At 40.5% G+C, this 24,322-nt stretch overlaps 1 protein-coding gene across 1 annotated transcript; it reads right to left on the bottom strand.

Moving 5' to 3' along the window:
• Positions 1-782: 782 nt before the first annotated feature.
• On the bottom strand, positions 783-23,420 carry LOC311233584 (uncharacterized protein; the record flags this gene model as incomplete). The annotated part of the gene is made up of 6 exons (XM_084320551.1): positions 23,288-23,420; positions 16,823-16,942; positions 16,359-16,472; positions 11,101-11,220; positions 4,400-4,468; positions 783-835 (listed from the first exon to the last, which is right to left on the bottom strand). The coding sequence occupies exons 1-6, from the start codon at positions 23,310-23,312 to the stop codon at positions 783-785; spliced, it is 501 nt and encodes a 166-aa protein (XP_084176677.1). The 5' UTR covers positions 23,313-23,420.
• Between the last annotated feature and the right edge of the window lie 902 nt (positions 23,421-24,322).

The following is a 24,322-nucleotide window of genomic DNA, read 5'->3' as shown; positions in this document are numbered from 1 at the left end:
AGATAGCTAATAAAAAAAATTAAACGCTAATAGACATCGTGGGCATTCAGGCATTGGGCTGATAAAACGTCATATGATGTTTTGGGCACTGAAAGTGTTAAGGGGTGCATGCATTATTCAAATATTAACCCCCATTATCTGAGATCATTTACCATCACTGATGAACCTGACAAAGATTATATCTTTGTATATATATCTTTAAACAGTACTTAAAAATCATTACAATGTCTGCTAGTTCTCCCTTTAGCTGCAATCCCTGACAGGCAGGGGCAGCGGATGTCTTCATATAAACTCTGCATTTGCAGAATGTAAAGAGCAAAACTCTTCATTCTCCTTCCTCCTCTGATTTAGAGGAGGGAAGCAAAACTTATTTTTACTTTTGCATTGCTTAACTCAGGCTTTTTAAATAGATAGAAAACTTTGTGAAAAACTTGTGAAAAAACTTGTGAAAGAACTTTGCAATTTGTGCAAAGAAATTGAAAATGTAAGTAAATTATGTGAGTCATCACAGCATTAGTGGCTGCAATGAGCCTGTTTTGCACTGCACATCTTTTCAAAACGAGGTTGCAGGCTTGATACTGCCACTCTCAGTCATGCTCAATGTTGAGCTTAGACCTGTGCTTTGTCTTCAGTGAAGCAACAGCTGAAAATCCAATCTCACAGAGATAGCGAAGGGAAGAAGGATGCCCACAGCCCTCTGCCCTATGAGTGGATGCTCCCTCTCCACACCAAGCCAGAATCCACTCACTATCTGAGCTGTAAACCTCAGCCTCAGGGTGGAGTCAGGTCATTTCGATGAGTTGCTCCTCTTCAGCAGAGCTGAAATCAGCAGGTGCTGTAGATAGAGAGATACTTTATCAGAAATCGTTCATCATTTGATTTTTTGATTTTTTATTTGAAATCTTTATTTCGAACATGCAATGAATACAAACAAACAATAACAAAAAGCAAAACAACTCAATCTACATGTTCGAAAAGGAGTAGAAAGTATACACTTATTTAATCCTACCCCTTTTCCACTACTCAAATGAGTGTACCATTTTAAAACATAAAAATAAAATAAAAATAAAAAATATATATATATGCAAAACAAAAAACAAAAACTATATAATTATGTAAAACATGAAATAAATAAAATAGAAAAACAAAATAAAAAATGTAAACACCCGTGAATATCAAGTCCCTTCCTCATCCCTGTACCTTGTGAACATAATTTCCTTATACATCAGTTTGAATTGTCTCATGTTTGACATGCTCTCCTCCTCCAAGAACACCCGAATCTCCTCTCGTAGTTCAAAGACTCGCGACAACACCTTCCCTCGCGAGAGCCACCTTGCCTCGCTGTGAAACAGCACTGCAGAATGGTCAGCTCCCATCTCCTCACACAGCGCAGAGAACAGGCGCGCTTTCATGGGTCGGGTTTTGATGAAATTTACCACGTTTATAACTTCTGTCAAAACCTCATTCAGCTCAGGGCTAAGCTATCTTGACGCTAGCGCCTCTTTTTTTTTATTTTTTTTTTTAGATCTCAAGGCCCCCCCGTCATGCCTCTGCGACCGCCCTGGGGGGCGCGCCCCACACTTTGAGAAACACTGGCTTAACTCATTGAACGCCAAAAATGAGTATACTAGTTTCTGGCACCCATGCGTTAACCGCCAAAAATGAGTATACTCGTTTTTATGTTTTTTTTTATTATTATTATTATTATACTAAACAGTCAGCCAGACCTTGTTGTGTGATCCTGGTAATTCTGAGTGAATTCGAATTGAAAGGACGATCAAATTCTGATAGGTGGCAGTCTCTCCCTACCTTTTGAACTGGGCTAGTTTCCTGTGGGGGGGTGGGGGGGTTGCTCACTCACTGGCCACAGTAGTAGCTACTAGCCTGTGAACTGCCTCGGCAATGGCGAGCGAACTATTCGAGATTATTATGAAGAGGACAAAGCGATCACACTTATGGATGATAAGGTGGGTTTTCACCAGACTACATTGGACTCAGCACTTCTGGTAAATCCTAAAAATACTATAGTCCAACCGGCCGAGCATGTAACATTATCTGTTCACCACTCTGCGGTAGTCGCTGAGACCAGAGTTGAGAGCAACCCAGACTAGAGCCAACTAATGTTCGGCAATGGCGATCGCCTAGGGCGAACTATTGGAGATTATTATGAAGAGGACAATGGTGACGATCCATCCATAACATAAGGTGCGTTTTCACAAGACTATGTTGGATTCTAGTATATTCAAACAGGTTGAGGATGTAACGTTATCTGTTAGGAGCTGCCAGAGCAAACTAACGTTATTTATTTAAATTGTTCCTGTTCTGACTCAGACACTTCAGAGCAAGAGTCGACAGGGTTTTGGTGGACCTGCTAACAAAAGGTAACGTCTATTTTACCGAACACCATCATAAAACATGCCTTTGTGATGATCCCAGCATTAGAAAACGAGTCAGGGATTGATATAAATTAGGCTTTGGACCCCTATTTGATTTGAGGAGATTGTTGTTGTTGTTGGATATGATTTAGCCCAGCATTCTGTAGCTGAAATAACAGTAGAAAGTCAAATCTATGACCAGAATAATCCATAAGGACTCCTGGTCCATGAGAAGCATTGGCTTAATACAGGAAAGTTACTTCCAATTCCTCTGTTTTGATGCTCCAGATACTAGTAAATAGTCTCTGGTGAGGCTACCTCATAATCATTCAGCACCTGCAGCAGAATAGTGACATAAAACAAAATACTTCTATTGAGTATACTGCTTAGTACAGGTACATGGGGTTCCTATTGAATGTACTGTAAATTGTGTTTTGGGACCTGTTCTCTCTCTTTTCAAGTAGACTCCTAGACTCCTTCATGCGTTCTCATATGAGTCTTCAGATCGATCTTCCTATTGTACCCTTTCCCACAAACTGAACAACTAAATGGTTTATCTCCTGTATGAGTTCTAATGTGCTTCTTCAGATCTGCCTTCCTAATGTACCCTTTCCCACAAACTGAACAACTAAATGGTTTCTCTCCTGTATGTGTTATTGTGTGCGTCTTCAGATGTGCCTTCATACTGAACCCCTTTCCACAAACTGAACAACTAAATAGTTTCTCTCCTGTATGTGTTATCATGTGTCTCTTCATATATCCCTTCCTACTGAACCTTTTTCCACAAACTGAACAACTAAATGGTTTCTCTCCTGTATGTGTTATTGTGTGCATATTCAGATGTCCCTTCATTCTGAACCCTTTTCCACAAACTGAACAACTAAATGGTTTCTCTCCAGTATGAGTTCTCGTGTGTGCCTTCAGATGTGCCTTAATACTGAACCCTTTTCCACAAACTGAACAACCAAATGGCTTCTCTCCAGTATGGGTTTTCATGTGTCTCGTCAGATTTTGTTTCTCATAGAACCCGTTCCCACAAACTGAACAACTAAATTGTATCTCTCGAGTATGAGTTCTAATGTGCTTCTTCAGATCTGCCTTCCTAATGAACCCTTTCCCACAAACTGAACAACTAAATGGTTTCCCTCCTGTATGTGTTATTGTGTGTGCCTTCAGATTTGCCTTCATACTGAACCCTTTTCCACAAACTGAACAACTAAATAGTTTCTCTCCTGTATCCGTTCTCATGTGTGTCTTCAGATCTTCCTTCTTGCTGAACCCAGGACTGATGTTAGACAAACGTTGTATTTTCTGTGTCTTCTTTCGTTTCAGAGTCATCAAACCTGGTCTCCCACTCTCCTTCCATTCATCACTGTCATCAGTCTCACAGTCTGAAGAGAGGAGCTGGCCATCTCTAGTTGGTTCTAATACACCAGCTGGATTTAAGTTACTGGCTGCTTCTGATCCTCCACAGTCCTCTCCATCACGTTCTGTTTTCATCTGTTCAGTTGAGGTGCTGGGTAAAGAGTAAGCTTCTCTGTTTTTCTCCCTCTGGGTTTGAAGAGGCTGGAAGGGCGGATCGTTCACTTCATCTTCACATTTCACTGGGTGTTCTGTGATCTTGGAGCGATCAACTTCTTCCAGCCCTTGATATAGTTCATCTTTAATCTGTAGGAACTCTGGGTCCTGGGTTTGATTGAGTTGTGAGGACACAGTATTCTCACCATCGTTTTCATATTTCACAGGGTGTAAGGTCATATTGGAGCAATCTGCCTCCTCTAGATCTTGAAATAGTTCCTCCTGTTCTTCTTTAATCTGTAGGGACTCTGGGTCCTGGATTTGGTTAAACCGTAAGGAATGTGGTTTCTCTTCATCATGTTCACTCTTCACAGCAACAGGATTGAATGTGAACTTTATGATATCAGCCTCCTCCAGACCTTTAAGCTGCTCTCCCTCCTGACTGCTCCAGAGTTCCTCCTGTTCCTCTTTAATCTGTTGGGGGTCTGGCTCCTCCTGGCCCAGACTGGGGCTCCTCTCCTGCTGCTCAGGGGAAACCTCCTCTTCACAGATAAACAGATGTAAGGCAAGGGAGTCTAGAAAGAAGGGCATACGATAATTTAGTAAGGACAGCTGAAACACAACCAATCTTTCACAGTCGACTAAAAACACACGTCTTCAATCAATATCTGAAATGAAAGATACATTTCTTTTTTTGTATTAACTTACAGTCTTCTACTATCATGTACTATCATTGTTTTATATTTCTAATCAAGTACTCAAAAGCGAAATATTTCTCACTTTGGATTTCAGGCTGTGTTGGCCTGGCTCCGCCCATAAGCACTGTGTAAATGAGTATGTGCTACTGCTGCTTCCCCGCAGGTCCAGGTTGTGTGTAAATGAGTATGTGCTCAGGGGAGGAAATTAGGCCATTTTACTCGCCAAATGCGAGTATTTTCTATGTTTGGCGAGTGATTCATGAAGACCACACGCCACACTGGCGAGTAAAGAAAAGAAAAGAAAAAACGATCGGTTCATATTGCGATACTCTTATTTTGAAAATCCGGCGCGTCTCTACATTTCGTAGCTCCATTTCTGCAGACCCCTCTCTGATTGGTTGAGCTCCATTTCTGCAGACCCCTCTCTGATTGGTTGAGCGAAGCCCCTCTCTGATTGGAAATATACTACCAGATTCGCGTATAACGTTATTTCGCGTGACTTCGCGGTTTATTCATAACGTTATGCACATTTCACAACACAGCCAGCTGTCAGAAACTGTACATTGTAACGTTGTTATTTCGCGGCCTGCCCATTTGATGTTCCCAAATCATATTCAGAAAGTATCACAGAGACTTCTATTGACCAAGGAATTAGTTATTATTAGTAAGACACAACATTTCCGTAGCAATTGACCACCAGACTCTTTCTCTTAAGGCATTAACTGGGTTAATTAATATAAATGTTATATTGTAACTGTCTAGTTACACATTGGTTCCGAAACATGTATGTTCCAGGCTGCAATTAAAACTTTGAATCTGAGAGAGCTCTGGTCAGCGAAGCCGGCGAGCGATTATTATTGGTTTTTAATGACAAACCAATTACATAATCCTATCCAACATATGTGTAAAGGCACACACAACATATTCCAGTTAACGGTATATTTTTTTAATGATTCGTTATGGCGTAATCAATACTTCCATGCGTATAAATTGCGTTCGCGACCTCCATGTTTTGGGGCTATTCATCAGAAAACTCGGATCCGGGATTCGGCTCCCATCCGTCGGGCAACAACTGTGGGTTTTCAGCCTCTCTCTCTGGAGCTTAACGGAGTTTCGACTCCTGGCTAGAGGAGCTTGTCGCGGCTCATGCGCATGCGCGCGTTCGGCCAATCAGAGAGGGGTCTGCAGAAATGGCCTCAACCAATCAGAGAGGGGTCTGCAGAAATGGAGCTACGAAATGTAGAGACGCGGGGGGGCGGGGGCATTCTACCTTTCTGTCTGGGGACTGGGGGAGGGGCATTCTGTGTGTGTGTGTGTGCGTTTGAAAAGACCAGATGATGTCAGGAGCATTATATTGATAGTATTTACTGAGGATGGACAGATAATGTTGATATTTAAACATAAAAAATACAATACATAATAAATGTATTCATGATCATCATGCAACATAAAACAATTGTAGGAACAGTTTGGGAGAGGAAGGGGGAAAATGAACACTCACCATGCCCCGCTCAATCCAATATTTAGTCCAGTCCATTCCAGCATCTCTTGTCCAGCCCAACCCAGTCCAGTGCAACCCAGCACAGCCTAACCCAGTCCAGTCCAGCAGCTTTCACTGCCCAACCCAGTCCAGTGCAACCCAGCACAGCCTAACCCAGTCCAGCCCAGCATTTTTCACTGCCCAACCCAGTCCAACCTAGACTAGCCCAGCCCAGTCCAGCCCAGCATCTTTCACTGCCCAGTCCAGAATAGCTCCCTCTTTCATGTTAATATGTTTTATGCTAATATTGTGAAGAGTAGAGACACTGTTATTAATGTTTTATGCTAATAAATATTTTATAAAGAGTAGAGACACGGTGTGATTATTACTATGATTGAAAATCAATTTAGACGAAGACATACAAAGAAGTAATGATCACGATTAGCGATTTATTTTTGGCTGTTTCCCCGACAGAATCTCCCTCTCCCTCCCTCTCTCTCTCTCCCTCTCTCTCTCTCTCTCTCCCTCCCTCTCTCTCTCTCCCTCACTCGCTCGTTGTCTGCCTCGCTCTATTTGAGGAAGTGTCGGGTTACACTATCTGCCTCGCTCTGTTTGCTGTCGCTGTCAACCATAGAGGGGACGTTAGTTATGCAAATCAGTGCTATATTAACGTCAGCAAAACCGTCAAATCAGAACAGCTTAGTTGAGTGAGGGAGGATCTCGTGAACTCGAGACTAGACTGATGAGTCAATATGGTAATTAGAGACACAGACCCATTGATACTAACCCGTATTACTTTAAAACCATGCTAAACACAGAACGGACGACCACTGGTGGAATACGCTGGGTGGGCAAACAAAACCCAGAATAAGTTCCGCACCATGCAGGGGCTAGCAGCAGCAACAACAACAACAACAGGAAGTTATATTCTTGTTCTTATTAAAGCAGCAACGTTGATCTAAAAAAGCAAAGAGAGGACAAGAGACTGAAGGTGGAAACTAATCCTAGAGTTGGGAGAACAATCCAGTGATGCTCCCTTGACGGAAACTGGTGCAATTAAACAAGAGATTTCTGAGCAGAGGAAGGATGTTGATAGTAAATATAATAAATATATGTATTATTATTATTATTATTATTATTATTATTATTATTATTATTATTATTATTATTATTATTATTATTATTATTATTATTATTATTATTATTATTATTATTATTATTATTATTATTATTATAATAGAGTATAAAAAGGCTCAAGCAGTGATAAGTTGTCAAAATAATAAAAAGGTCATATTGGAGAGGATATTATCCAAGTATTGGAAGAACGACACCATTAGATAACATATGGAGAATGATTAATAGAATGAGGAGAGGCAGACAGGATACAAATCTTCCTGTGTTTAAAAAAAAAAGGGGGAAGAAATTGCTTGAGGACATGGAAGAGGCAGAAATGGTAGCCAAGAAGATTGTTAAAGTCCACAGTTCAGATAGTTTAACAGATGAGGCTAAGGTCGGAAGACAGCAAACGTTAGATAGATCTCCTAATGTATATGAGGAAAGGAATGTGGCTCAAGTAAATAAAGAGGGAGGGGTAGCTGTTTTTCTTATGTAGAAAAGGCATATGACATGATGTGGAAGGAAGGTCTTTTAATAAAAGTATATGATATGGGTATCGGTGGTAAAAGTGTATAATTGGAAAAAGGATCTCTTATTTCGTAGGTCTTTTAGGGTTTGTGTTGGGAATTCACCTTCAGAGAAGTATCCATTTGAAAATGGAACCCCTTGGACGGCCCGGTGGCACACAACGTTAAGACGCATACTGCGTGATCGCAATGTCCTGGTTTCGAATCGGGCCCAGGACATGTGTTGCATCTCCTCTCTCTGACTGTCCTGTCCATAATACAAAGCAGAAAATGTCCTAAAATATATCTTTAAAAAATATATACTGGATTATAGCCGGTCAAGGAAGTTGTGGTAACACAATTATTATTTCTTTATTTGGAACAGGACCAAACTACATTGCAAACTCTCTATAGTCAACTATGTCTGGTCTATTGAAGGTTCCAAACCACAGCCTAAAGATAATCGGGGACGCAGCCTTCGCAAACTATACACCAAAGTTATGGAACACCCTACCTATGGACATTAAAGCTCTATCTTTAATTTTTCAAAATGTACAGTTGCTATTGCATGCACTCATCTGTGTTCCACTACACACATGAGTGCATGCTTACCAACTGTCCGTCTGCAACACTACTATCACCGACATCTAAGAAGGGAGATCCCCCCTTGAATGGCCCTTCTAAGGTTTCTCTCCTCCACACTGCCTGTGGAGCTTTTTTTCCCTATTGTTAGGTTTTAGTGAGTTTTTCCTTACCTTCGCGTGGGGTATGTCTGGGAGTGCTTGCATTCTTTCATTTATTTGCATCCATCTAAAAATGTTTGCACCTTATGGTGTTCTTGTTCTGTTCTTGACTTATTGTTATGTTTTCTTCTTGACTTGTTTAAAGAAGATCTGTACGGCCCATGGGGACATTAACGTGTGTTGTCGGGCCCTATAAATAAATTTGATTTGATTTGATTTGATTAGGGAAGCTAGATCTCTAAATATTAAAAAAGAAAATTAGCAAAAAATGTACCTCTTCACCATAGCCTTTTAATACACTCCGCTGCTGATTGTAATGTAGATTGCACTATTTTACTCTTTTATTACAGGTATTGAACTGTGTGGTTATCAAGCAGGAAGAAAGACTGTCAGGTTTTAAAACTGTGTGGGGGACCCAGGCCTAGAACTGCGCCCTGAGAGAGGGAACTGCGCCCTGAGAGGAAGGCTTGCCCTGAGAGGGAGGTTGAAGGGTCAAAGTGGGTATCAAACAGGAAGGAAGACTGTCAGGTTTTAAACTGTGGATATCAAACAGGGAAGGTAAAGATGATTTTAAACGGTTGAACAGTAATTCAGAAATATTTTATTGCACTGCACTATTGCACTATTTTACTCTTCTTATTATTGCCATAGAATCAAACCATAAACAAGGTGGCCTATTGGGATGTTAGATCCTAATGTGAAAAACTGTGATTTTATGTCTGCATTTTATGTGCCTGTCTTTTTTCTGCTGTGAAGCACTTTGAGTAGGGATGCACCGATCCGACTTTTTCAGTCCCGATACCGATACCTGGGCTTTGGGTATCGGCTGATACCGAGTACCGATCCGATACCCATTGTTCAATTAATAAACTGTATGCCTCACTGTGTGGAAGAGACTGGGATCATTATTTTGTGCAATGCAACATCAGGCTAGACTTAAAACATTACTTTCCTAACTTTTTTGTTTTGCTTTCAATGTGTCTTAAAAATGTTAATTGTCATCTGTACATATATATATTTTGTGATGAATTGGATAAAGCATAAAAAATAAAAGACGTTTAAAAACTTAAAATCTCTGATAGCCGATCTAGCTATTTTAGTCATTTCGGGGCCGATATCAATATCGGATCGGTGCATCCCTAACTTTGAGCTGTAATTCTTGTATGAAAGGTGCTATACAAGTAAAGTTTATTTGTATTATTATTTATTTTGACACAAAAAATATATATATATATTTTTATATATATATAAGCTTTCCTATGGGCAGGGCCCGAAATTAGAGCCCGCCACCCGCGGGCATATTTTAGGTTTGGCGAGTGACACTGAGAGGTCTGTCTGCCACGTGGCGGGTAACAAAATAGTCATGTAAAATAATAAAAAAATGCGATGCGTTTTGGTTTTACGACAGTCGCCTTTTTTGCAGCCCCCAATCTCTCCTTGCGTGTCAATCTCTCCTTGTTTACTGACGTCACATCCGCTACTCTTCTTCTGCAGCGCCTGCTTGCACTGTAGGGAGCTAACGTTACGTCCGCCTACTATAACGATTAGCTAACGTCAGCTTAATAACGTTAAATGGGTTACAAATATGTGGAACCATATGGAAGGAGTAAGCCGGCCACTAAAAAGAAAACCCACTGCGGCGAAAAGGATGAAGAAGCGGCAGCAAGAGCGGGACCACCTAACAAAAGAAAGTTTCGAGAGGAGTGGGGCTGTAGTGATGAGTTGTTCCGTGTGCCGCAAATATGTCAAAAAGAAAAACAGAAACAACACGTTTGTCATCTGTAGTAAATCAATGAGATTATGGACTCTGATGAGGACATGATTGAGGAGGTTTAAGTTAGGTTTACAAAACCTTCACATTTTATTATGTTCTGTTAAATCCTGCAAAGAGGGTAGAGTGAGGAGTCTGATGATGTTTAACAGTAGGTTACAATTTAAGCTTAAGATTGACTTTACATGTATTGATTAATCAATCATCAATCAATATATTAAAATTATTTGCTTAACATTTTACTCTGGCCTCTTTAAGTGTGTATTCTTCAACGTAATACCTTATCTACTTGAAATGTACTGAAAAATAAGTATATATATGTGACACAAAAATGTGTTTTTTTTGGGACGGTAAGAAATATGCTTGGTGGGTAGATTTTTCCCATCTACCCGCCACTGGCCGGTGAGTCAAAAAGTTAATTTCGGGCACTGCATATGGGACAAAATTATGTCCAGCAATAAGTCAGAGAGGGAAGGGTACTGGAAAATAGTGAAGAGTGACTGGGACACACTAACCTACATGAAGATCTACATCTCACTGGGAACCATCCAAGCACAACATGTGGTAAATGTAATCAAATTGAGACTGTGGATCACGTCATTCTTCTCTGTCCCGGATATACAAATGCAATTTATTGTAATGTCTCACTGATGAGTCTGAGACCAACGTAAAGGTTTTTAATCAAGTGGTTTATTAACCAGAACAATGTGGAGGTACAAGCCATAACGTTACTACACAAAGAATTTTTTTGTAGGCTAAACATGAAGACATTCATTTGATACAATGAAAAATTAGGAGAGAAAGCTATGGAGACAAAGACCAAGACATACAAATGTACTGGAGCGGAGTAAGGAGAAAACAAAATCAAGATGAGAGAAAGAAACATGACATACTGATATCCTGGTGGTCTGTGGGCTCCTCCTTCAGCCCAGTGGAAATATCCATGGGTGGGTCCAGCGTCAGCGTGTCCTGAGCCTCTTCTTTCTTAATCATCAGTAGGTCGCTGGGTGGATCTGGGGCAGAGGGAGACAGCAACTACATGTTTACAGTGGCATGATTTGCCCACTTTCTGAGTACAACTGTGAGTGAAGCGCAAAACCAGGGGGTATTGCAATCACTCCTGTCTGTCTGTGTATCCATATCAGCTATAACTCCTACAATTCTGATCTAATTTGGATGAAACTGAGCACATATGGCTGAAGGACATGGCTGGCTTTTGTTGTGATTATAACCGGATAATTAAGTATGTTAAACACCTTTAATTCAGGCCTGCAGAGTGGAGTTTAGTTTAACAGCTCAGGCAAGGTATGTGTGTGTCAGGATTTTGAGGGTTTTATCTTTACACAAGGTTATAGCTTGCCGGTCGACGATGCCAGGTGGCCAGGGATATGTTGGAGTTGCCAGGCGACGTCACAACTTTTGATAAAGTTCGATCTGGGTCAAAGGAGAGGGCGCTTAGCAACAACAAGATAGTAACATTCTTTTAAGATAACACAGGACAGAAGCTGTGGGAGACACACAGATGGCCAGTTGTTTTCTCAACACAGGAGCAGAAAGAGACAGAGAGAACAGCGGTCCCCCCGGCGTGAACATTTAAGGCAACCAACTTGTGTTCAGCTTTTCTCTGATTGGCCACGACAGCCCGCCCCCTTTTTCTGCGAGCGCGGCAGAGGTCCCTGCGAGCTGCAGAGGTCTCGTCACTGTACATCAGTGCCTTTTGCCGCGAGCACGGCAGAGGTCCCTGCGAGCGGCAGAGGAGCGGCAGAGGTCTCGTCACTGTACATCAGTGGAACTGTACATTGTAACGTTATATAATGTATAATGAGCGGCAGAGGTCTCGTCACTGTACATCAGTGGAACTGTACATTGTAACGTTATATAATGTATAATGTTATTTCGCGTTTGTAATGTCATAAAACAACTACCAGATTCACGCGTCACTGTACATCAGTGGAGGCTGCTGACTGATTAACTAGAAACTATAATGTATAATGTTATTTCCCGTTTGTAACGTCATAAAACAACTACCAGATTCACGCGTCACTGTACATCAGTGGAGGCTGCTGACTGATTAACTAGAAACTGTACGCTGTAACGTTATATGTTATTTCGCGTTTTTAACGTCATAAACCAACTACCAGATTCACTCGTCACTGTACATCAGTGGAGGCTGCTGACTGATTAACTAGAAACTGCACATTGAGGGGGTTTGAATCACACTACATCAGTGGAGGCTGCTGACCAGATTTTTAGGTGAAGCACAAATTATTATATTATATTACATATTAAATTATATTTTTTAAACATCCCCAACGCTGCAACACCCGCATTCCTCCCAGGTGTCAGGCGTCAGGCTCCTCATTCGCTTCCATTCATTTTGGGGACCATGTTCAAATATCATACTTCTGAAGTATAAACAAACTATACTGCTGTGACGATTTTGAATATCTTAACATGTATTTACCACCTTCCTCTGCACGAGGCCACAGATGGGTTTTATGTAACACAAGGACAATGAATGAATTTTCTTCTATTTACAAATAATTGTTTATTATTACTGTTACTGTATTGTTTGTCTTGTTTCATGGGCTGCCAAAATGTTATATTTTGCACCAGGGAACTTGAAGGTTCATGCACAACATGTGTGTAACCTCAACCCTGTATTGCAAAATTAAGTGATATACAAATTTTTTTTTCAGGACAACTTGGCCTATCAATCTCTATGCTACAGTTATATATAGGGACCTCTGCCGCGCTCGCGGCAAAAGGGGGCGGGCTGTCGTGGCCAATCAGAGAAAAGCTGAACACAAGTTGGTTGCCTTAAATGTTCACGCGTCCCCCCAAGTAGGGGAGAACAGGGGAGGGGTGAGGCCGGACAGAGAGGTAGAGAGAGAGAACAGACAGCGAGAGATAGAACAGAGCCTTAATCATTTAGTTTATTTTCTTAGAAATTTTTTACCTTTAAAGACTTGATCTTTCCTCGTTTTTCATTCTGTTTTAGATCTCTGTTTATTCTAAATAAACATCCTTTTCATATAAAATGGACGGCTCAGTGTACGCTGTTAAAAAATGCACCGGGAGATATCTGGTGTCTCAGCCTTTGCCTTGTGTAAATGAAAAATAAGACACAACGCAGAGAGAGACAGACGACATGACGGAGGCGATTAAGGCTGAAAACTACCAAAATCGTACATGTCTAACTGTAGGCGCAGGACCTGGATCCTCATATACTGTATATATATACATAAAACCTTTTTTATATTAAATCAATCAATGACAAGTATTTTATTTGAATTCATTTTCATCATTGTCCATTGAAATCAATAATGAGGGTAAACATAAATGCAGGAACACTTTACAACATTCCAATGCCCAAGATAGCCTTGTATTGTAGGTGAAATACCTATGCATTAGATATATTATTTCCCCAGCAAATCTCTTAGATACATCAATATTCTGCTATCAGAACAGTTTCATGTTTGTAGGCATTTAATGTAGGTTTGTAGGTATTTCATTATTTATCTTGTTATAACCAGGAAATTCTCACATGAAATGTGTATTATAAGTTGATAAATCTAGTGATCTATGCACAAAATCGATTATCCTTTCCAGCAAATCTCTTGGTTAAAGAAAGATTGTGTTAGCTAGGCAACATTGTGTTGAAAGTAAAGTATTTAGAATATTCACTATTTGGCCAAATGAGATTGGTTTACATTATTTAGTATTTTAGATTAGAGTATGGTAGTTTGGGAGGGGGGCGGCAGTCTGAAATCTCACGACAGCACCAAATGTAGTCTTGGCCCAGGCTTGTCACTTCACACACCTTTTCCCCATCCACCTGAGAGCACCACAATCCGTCGAGGTTTTTAAAAGGGGCCTAAAAACATTTCTTTTTAACAAGGCTTTTGCCTGAATTTTCTTTTACTTTTATTTTTACTTCTATTCATTTTACTATTATTTTTATTTTATTTTACTCTTAGGTTCTTCCATTCCACTGGTTGTTAGTCTTTTTAATTGTTTTTATTAATTTTGGATTGTTTTATTCATTTAACTTTTGTCTATATCTCCTGTAAGCACTCTGAGATTCTCACGAATGTAGAGCGCGGTACAAATGGAATCCATTATTATTATTATTATTATTTTCCATACTCCAGTCTAGATAGCTAGACGACTCAGTCTAACACAACAAACTTAAAGCTAGCGCTAGCTAGTTTCACTTAACTTGTTTGCTAATGTTGTTTAGCTCAAGTCAATTGTATGAGGAACATTCTATACATTACATATGATTGAAAACAAGAGATTCAGTTAAGATCAAAACGCACTTGAGCAATGCAATATGATATAATAAATAAATCAAATATATAAAACCGAAAGATATAACATGAAAACTACAGCACGTGCAATTGTTGGTGATATTTGGTTCTTCGCCAACTTCCCAATCAATCACTACCATGACCAACAATCATCGGACTACTTTGTTTGTGGGCTGTCACATTACACTTTCTATTCCAATAGATAGAGCAGAGACAAGAGCAGAGATTAATTTACATATATAAATGTAATCTTGGCCCAGACTGTTTGCTGTTATAGTTTATCCCTCAGCTGTATATTTTAACCAAACCACAGCAATGCAAACACCTAAAGCTATGCATAGCATACGCAACACACAACTTTTTAAAACTGACACTGTGAATGAGGTCAATTCTAGTGAGGTGCCTTGCTCCATGGCAGGGATGAAATATAGCGCTATCCTAATTTCATAGTAGGTGTATATAGCAGACGTTACCCAGATGGGTAGGCTTTGCCCACTCTCGCAGGTTGAATGACTTTCTAGTTTCCTGTGTAATTACATATTTGTCAAACTGGATGTTATTAGATCTTTAGACAAAATGTAATAGAGGATATAATTGAGTCCTGAGCCTCTTCTTTCATGATTGTTAGGAAATTGGAGGGTAGATCTGGGGCAGAAGGAGACAGCAACTAAGTAAATACACCATTTTGCTCATTCACTTGAATATTATGTGGATAGTATTTACAGTATATTTACAGATATATTACAGAATATTAGATCTATATACTTAACTGTATTTCAAATCAACTATACTTAATTCTCCTCCATTACAACTCTGAGAACTGTGAAGACATGTGGCTACGCAAGACAAAGAAGCGTTTTTATCGTGTATTAATTGGTAGACAAAGTTGAATGTTTAAAAACTTTTGCATGCTGTAAATTAAACTATAAAAGTCCACAGTGGAAATTAATGCGTTCAAAAGATCTGGAGTTGCTGTAATGAAAAAAGGGGCAACTTAACAGGAAACAATCAGAACTAACAAAACAAGACCACTGATCCATTTAGCTAATGCTTAATACAGTGTTTCCCCTACCATTGCCGTGGCGGGGTGCCCCCCCCCCCTGGAAGAAATATTATAAAAAGAAATATTATAAAAAGAAATATTATAAAAAGAAATATTATAAAAAAATATATATAATTTTTTTTAATTAAAGTTTGCTTTAATCACAGTAATGTTGGCGAGCTACAGGTAACCACTTTTGCTTCATTTCTTTAATGGCTCAAATGTATGCTCTAGTCTACTAAATTTTGTGTTTTGAGCACAAAGTTCATCATAGATCTGGCCTCTTTATTTTGCTCTTAAAGTGCACCAGATTGATGCACTTGCATTTAACTTTAAAACGTACAAAAAAAGGTTCACCAACCAGTCTCACAAAATCCTGTGGGAAACACTCTCCCCGTATTGTAAATAGTTATTATGTGTGTTGTCACTACTGTATGTATAATTGTAAATAAGTTGTTAATATTTATTTACCTAATTTATGTGCAATCGTTTCATTTCAGCTCAGTGTAGCCTACCACCCCCCCTGAAAATAATCCTAGGGGAAACACTGTTAATACATCACAAGCCTTCCATTCTCTTAGCTCTCCTGGCTGCAATTCAAGCCAACAGGGCGAACACAGGACACAGATATTCCAGAATGAAGTGCTCCAAATAGTTAGGCTAAACATGAACACATTCATTTGATACAATAAGAAATGAGGAGAGAAAGCTATGGAAACAAAGACAGACATACAAATATACTGGAGCAGAGAAAGGAGAAGACAAAATCAAGATGAGAGAAAGAAACATGACATACTGATATCCTGGTGGTCTGTGGGCTCCTCCTTCAGCCCAGTGGAAATATCCATGGGTGGGTCCAGTGTGTCCTGAGCCTCTTCTTTTTTAATCATCAGTAGGTCTCTGGGTGGTTCTGGGGCAGAGGGAAACACAACTCAACATAAGGTGTCTACAGGTATCAGCAAGTTAAAACTAGGACTTGTTAAGACATTTTAATGCCAGTTTGCGGCAAATAGATAAAGAATATTTGTTCAAATGTTTATTAATGTGAAAAAATATATTTGTCCTTAATGATATTAATCACTACAATATTCTTACAACCAGTGAAATTGATTTACAGCCAGTGAAATTACCAAGTGAGCCAAGGGCTCCTGTAGTCCTACTTTTTAGAAAGCTATGGAGACAAAGACCAAGACATACAAATGTACTGGAGCGGAGTAAGGAGAAAACAAAATCAAGATGAGAGAAAGAAACATGACATACTGATATCCTGGTGGTCTGTGGGCTCCTCCTTCAGCCCAGTGGAAATATCCATGGGTGGGTCCAGCGTCAGCGTGTCCTGAGCCTCTTCTTTTTTAATCATCAGTAGGTCGCTGGGTGGATCTGGGGCAGAGGGAGACAGCAACTACATGTTTACAGTGGCATGATTTGCCCACTTTCTGAGTACAACTGTGAGTGAAGCGCAAAACCAGGGGGTATTGCAATCACTCCTGTCTGTCTGTGTATCCATATCAGCTATAACTCCTACAATTCTGATCTAATTTGGATGAAACTGAGCAACAAATAGATATATTTGTTCAAATGTTTATTAATGTGAAAAAATATATTTGTCCTTAATGATATTAATCACTACAATATTCTTACAACCAGTGAAATTGATTTACAGCCAGTGAAATTACCAAGTGAGCCAAGGGCTCCTGTAGTCCTACTTTTTATAAGAGTGTATTGGGCTACTTGTGTCTTCTGTGGTTGGTAGGGTTTATGCAGGCTAAGTCTATATCAAGGTAGAACAACCATTTCCATGCTGAAGGTCATTTTGACTACAGCTGTATTCTTATGGTGGTTCTGTTAAATACATGGCTGTTAAATAAACAGGTAAATCACACCCCAGGGGAATCATAGTCACATTTTCCCTACTGCATTAACGTCTCTTTTCAATGTCCATTGTTTGGTCCACTTCAATAAAGGCACATTAGTCTGGTGTTTTACCCTTGTAGCTCATTGTCTGTTCCACCACACTCTTTAACCAGAATGAACATTACCTCTAACCTAACAAGGCCACTGGCCATGACAACATCCCCTCCAAATTCCGCAGAGACTCAGCAGCCGCCATCACCCCAGTCATCACACACATAATAAACCTCTCCATAAAATAGGGACACGTCCCCAAGGACTTCAAAATTGCTAGAGTGACCCCCCTGCACAAAAAGGGCAGCAAATTAGACCCAGGCAACTACGCCCTGTTTCTATTCTTACCTCCATCTCGAAAGTCATGGAAAAAAGAGTCTACGAACACTGACAGGTCGAAAAGTACCTTGCGGAAAAAAATCGAATCTACGAATTCCAATCTGGCCTCAGAACATCCCACTCCACTGCTGACACATGTCTTCTCTATTTGAACGACCACATCCAACAAGAGGTGGAGGCGGGCAAATACTGCGGCATGGTCATGCTGGACCTACAAAAGGCCTTCGACACTGTCAATCACTCCATTCTGATTGACAAGCTAAAAGCAATCCTACCTGGAGGGGAGAGAACAGATGGTGGAGGTAAATGGTACTCTATCCCCCCCCCCCCTCACAGTTAGCTGTGGTGTTCCACAAGGAAGCATACTAGGACCGCTACTGTTCCTAATTTATGCAAATGACATGTCGTCAGCTTGTGACTGCAACTTGTTCTTGTTCGCGGACGACTCAGCCCTGCTGGTCTCTGACAAGAACAAGTTACAGGTTGAAAAAACCCTCAGCTCAGAACTCGGCAGAATCTGCACCTGGCTCGCTGATAACAAACTATCATTACACCTGGGTAAAACAGAGTCCATTCTCTTCGGATCAAATAACAAACTCAGCAAGACCGACAGCTTCTCAGTTACAGTGGGTGACAATATTGTCACAAGGAAAGATGAAATTACATACCTGGGCCCTCATTTATCAATGTTGCGTAGAAAGTGTTCTATTCCCGTTCCTACGCACGAATTTTAGAATGTGCACAGAAATATCGGGATTTATCAACCGTGCGTACACGGACGGGTCCTACGCACACTCCGTATTGATAAATACCATTTGTTCTTACCGTCAATGCTCGTGCATGATTATCCATATATGGCAATGAAACACCCCCCATGGGATGTGCAATAATGGACTGACCCGAGCGAACTCTGAGAAACTCCACGAGCGAGATTGTTCACGGAGGCGCTGTCGAACCAAGAAGACACAACCCGTGTTATGGGATAAATAAAAGGCTGGCGGACTTGTACACGGTGATGTCAGATATCAACGAATCCCTAAGACCATTGCTGCAATTCTGCCTGGACAGCTCAAAATACTAATAAAGACCATTAACCACTGTTTGGCGTAGGTGTGTCATTATAACCATGCTGGAATATGAATGCCTTTATTCGTTCCGTTCGATTGGCTACCGGGTATAATATGATTTGTAGAGGCATACAATCTATTTTGTTGTCGGTATTAGGTATAGCCTATATAAATTATATATGCATAGCCTGCCCTACATTATGCAACAGTAATTTGAACATAACGCAGCATGGCACAGACATGTCACACGGAGCCCCGCAAAGCCTGCATACAGTAAACTAACTTGATTGTTAATATAACTTGTCCTTGTATCTTTACGCTTATGAAAACATGTAATAATATTTATAGGCTATAGGCCCTCGTTTGGCCATAATAACCTATTCTCAAATGGCTAAATCTCCTCGCTGACGGACCCATGTATAGCCCATATCATATTCATATATGTCTCCAGGGAATCGTGGGGCTCTGCCTCTGGGGAAGAAGGGGAACCCCTGTGCTATAGCCTATCCTTTATAATGTTATGGGCTATTTTATTTACAGTTTACTCTATCAGCCTACCCATGTAATACGTTCTTTGTTAGAACTCAACTCGTTATTATTTTGCGCATAGACTGCAGAAACACGCGAACGCCCCGACTTATATTCAAAAGGCTTTGACATTGCAAAACGAAATAAGTGGAACCTCGAAGCTGCAAGCAGAATACAAGCCATATATCACCCACACGATACATGCTACCTGTATCCAGAGCATATATGCTTTTCATTCATTTAAGACACATTTATTGCAAGGGTTTTGTAATACACATAAACTCAACAAATAACCTCTGTTCTCGTTGCAATGCGTTTTTAATTATTTCTAATAAAGTAGGAAGGGGGAAGAACACTAGATCGTGGGTGTTCATATGACCCATAGTCTGCCCACAGCCCCGAAATTCCACCCACCTCGCCCAACAATGGCAAAGCCCCCCAAATACAGCGTATGTGGAGAAGTGGACTAAGCCGAGCGAAGCGTGTTATGTGATCAATACAAACTTGAATTCCATCATCATATTTATATGTTGTGTCTGTCCACTATGTTTGTTACTTTGTTATTCCCCCCTATGTCTATCTATGTAAAGCGACCTTGGGTCTCTTGAAAGGTGCTATATAAAATGAAGCTATTATTGTGCTCATTTCACTCCCACATCAAATCCGTCACCAAGTCTGCCTTGGCTTCTACCACCTCAAAAACATCTCCCGTCTCCGACCCTCACTCTCAGACTCTGTGGCTGAGACCCTGATCCACTCATTCATCACCTCCCGGTTGGACTACTGTAATGGAGTCCTGTTCGGGGTACCCAGCCAAGCCCTGGACAGGCTCCAGTATGTTCAGAACTCAGCTGCCAGGGTTCTCACTCACACCAAGCCCTGGCAGCACATCACCCCCACCCTCATCCACCTCCACTGGCTTCCAGTCAAGTTCCGCATCACCTTCAAACTCCTGCTCCTCACCTACAAATCCCTCCATGCCCTCGCCCCCCCCGATACCTGTCTGATCTCCTCCACCAGTACACTCCATCCCGGAACCTACAATCCTCTGATCTAGGTCTCCTCTCCATCCCTCGCACCAGGTTACGGACTTTTTGGGACAGAGCCTTCAGCGTGGCGTCCCCTACCCTCTGGAACTCTCTCCCCCCCCAAATCTGCAACGCCCCAACCCTGGACACCTTCAAATACGCTCTAAAAACACACCTCTTCACCAAGGCTTTTCCCCATCAGTTAGTTTAGATTGGGTCCATTATCCCTTACCTTCCCTCATCCCCCCTCCCCCCCCCACCCCCCCTATTTTCCTTGCCCTATTTTTTGTCCTGATTGTGAAGCGACCTTGGGTTCTATGAAAGGCGCTATATAAATTTGATCTATTATTATTATTATTATTATTATTATTATTATTATTGTTGTTGTTATTATTATTATTATTATCACCACGTCTGTGCGGGAGCTCACAAATAGACTGTAGTCTCAGTGAAGTTTCAACGGAGGTCATCTATTCTAACCAACAAATTGTTGTGACCAATCTTATTTGGAAACATGACACACAAAATAATAGTATTTCGCTTTTTATTTGAAACAATATTTAATCGCGTTTGGAGGTGGGTGTTCTGCGTCTGCCCCCCCGTGCCAAACAAGCAGGTCAACCTCTTGTACTGTTGCTATTTTACAATGAACTATAATGAATTACGGTTCATACAGAACACGCGCCAGTGTTGAAACTAATGCACGGAAGCTTATTTCCGCGTTGAAACTAATGCATGAAACTGATGAAAGCATAATGCCGTCCGTCCACAGTCTCCATATTCTACCGCCGGGCGCCAGGTACGCATGGTCTGAGCTGAGCGTAGATATACGCACAAAGTCAAGCAAACGTTCAAATTTATAAGTCCCACACTTTGCTTAGAAATTATCGTACACACGGGTTACGCACATATCTGTGCATACGCAACGTTGATAAATGAGGGCCCTGGGTTCCATCCTAGAGGCAAATCTTTCCTGTGACAAAATGGCATCCAATGTAATCAAAAAAGTCAACCAACGAACTAGATTCTTGTACCGGATCTCCTCTCTGGTAAACAAGAATACCCTGAAGACTCTGGCAGGAGCGCTCATTCAAGGGTACTACGACTATGCTTGCACCTCATAGGCGCTAAAAAAACAAGATTACAAACATCACAAAACAAACTGGTCAGACTACTACTTGACCTTACTCCTAAAACCCACCTCACCCCTGCCCACTTTGACTACCTAGGAGCTAGGATGGCTTAGAGTAGACGACAGAGTACAGCAACTTGCAATGGGCCTGGTAGGGCTGGACGGTATAGTCTAAAATGTATATCACGGTATAATTTGAAGCATAGACGGTAACGGTATATATCGCGGTATATAAATGTATCTTAAAATGGCTAACGTTAGCCCGTTGCTGCGCTAAAGCAAGTCTTTATTTCTAAATAAAGATTTCGAAGTCTCCTCTCAGCCTCCTTGGCCAAATTGAAATGCCCAAACTATATGACAAGGTCCGTGAGCAAGTGGAGAAAAACTCAGTACAATTAAACACTATGCAACGACCACTGCAAAAAGTTGAGTGAATCGTCAAGTAACGTTAACGTCATTGCTACTGCTGTGACTAGCTGCTCTATAGTCTACCGGTCACAAGGTATGAAGGTATAATCAAAATCCATACCGTAGCGCAAATTCATACCGTTTATACCGTACGGTATACCGTTTATACCGTCCACGCCTGGTCTACAAGATACACTAGTCTACACCACTCAGGTACCCATGTATTGTACATGTCGAAATACTTCCCAAAGGTCAGTGAATAGCACGCCCACAACACCAGAGGGAGTTCCACAAATCATGTGCAACCCAGATTCGGCACAAACAAGGGACTAAACACGTTTAGCAATTATGCCACAACAATGTGGAACGCCCTACCCACAGCCATAAAAAAAATTTAATCCCTACCAACATTCAAAACCGCTCTTAAAGAGCACCTACGGGAGGCTGCAATTAGAAACTAGCCACTGTAAATGTCCAACCCGCCCCCCTCCTAATGTACAGTCACCTCCCCATCATATGTATATATTTCCTGTTAGGATCTCTGGGTAACAGTACTGTATATTTGCATATCATATATGTCACAAATGTAACCGTACTATATACCTGTATGTACCTATGTCATAAATGTCATGATGTCATGTATGTTGTGTACCGGTATGTCATAAATGTCACTATGAATTGAAAATGGGGGACCCTGATGTAAACAAGATAAACGTATTTCTCTGGTCTGCATCCCCTTAACAATTGTGTGTATTGAGCCGTACTGTATTTGTACCCATTCTGCAATCTGTTAGATACAGTTTTCATTCATTTATTTCACTATTGTTCAAGTGCATATTTGCAATATATACAGATTCCATGGCTACTATCACATTGAAAGTGCAATTAAATCAACATCACAAATACCATTAATTCACTGAGCAACATAGATAAACATACATTTAACTACTTGCAGTAGGGAATGTTAATCAACTCAAACTTCACAAAATTGTGTATTCCTACTTTAAACTTTGACTAAATGCATTTGTGAAATGTACTACTTCATAAAACCGTATAACCAAATTCACGGATAACAAATAAGTTTAACCTTATTAAAAAGAATTGTCAAGTGTTCAGGGCCACAACATTGAACATAACGTGTCTACTAGCTAACTAGCAGGAATACTACGTTAACTGTTAGCCACGCGAGGTAGATTATCTCACTGCTGTTAGAACTCGTTTTAATTTAAAAGCTATGTAACATAAGGGTCGGTCTGTCTTTTGAAATAAGACTCACGGTGTAAGAATAATGTCCATGAGAGCTTTTGATTTAACAAACCTGTTCTCATCTTAGGCTTCATCATAACATCTCAGACATCCAGCAGCCTGGTCATCGATCTCTCCTTCATAGTTACTCTTCTAGTTATTTACCAAGACTCCAGATATCTCTACAGAAGCTGCCATGTCTCGTTGAATTGCGATATCAGTACTAAATAGTATTTGTATTCGCGTAACTAACGTTAGCTAACATCAACATTTAACTTTAAAATAAATCTACATTAGTTTGTTAGCTCTGAAGCTGAACCCAGCAGGGAGGGACAGTAGAACAACGCTGCCTGTGATAGGACAGTGTCAGGGACCCACTGAGTATGGTGCGCCGTGATTGGCCGGTGTGACCACCGCAACACTTCCTTGACGTACAGTAAGTGGTTGTAGCCATAGATATATCTATGGTTGTAGCTACGGCTGTGGGGCTGCTGGAGACATTGAACACGGAGAGACCAACACCAAGTCTTTGATTGATAATAATAATAATAATAATAATTATTAATAATAATAATAATAATAATAATAATAATAATAATAATAATAATAATAATAATAATAATAATAATAATAATAATAATAATAATAATAATAATAATAATATCTTACATTTATATAGCGCCTGAGGAGACGCAAGGAGACGCTTTTAACAGGCGGGGGCAGCTAAGGGAGGGGAACAGGGAACAACAACGTAACAACAAAATAATAATCAAAAGGAAAGAAAGAAAGAAAGAAAGAAAGAAAGAAAGAAAGAAAGAAAGAAAGAAAGAAAGAAAGAAAGAAAGAAAGAAAGAAAGAAAGAAAGAAAGAAAGAAAGAAAGAAAGAAAGAAAGAAAGAAAGAAAGAAAGAAAGAAAGAAAGAAAGAAAGAAAGAAAGAAAAGGGGGAAATCAGGCAGAGTCATTTACAAATTGGGTGATGTGGGTTTTGAGTTGGGGTTTGAAGGAGTGCAGGGATGTAGCACTATGGATGTTTGGAGGGAGTGAATTCCAGAGGGTAGGTGCGGAAAAGCGAGTATAGCTCGGCCGATCGGGATCTTCCGACCTCCG

Source organism: Notolepis coatsorum (genome assembly GCF_963971535.1).
Source record: "Notolepis coatsorum genome assembly, chromosome: 8".
NCBI classification, from domain to species: Eukaryota; Metazoa; Chordata; class Actinopteri; order Aulopiformes; family Paralepididae; genus Notolepis; species Notolepis coatsorum.
This window is presented reverse-complemented; position numbering and strand designations above follow the sequence as displayed.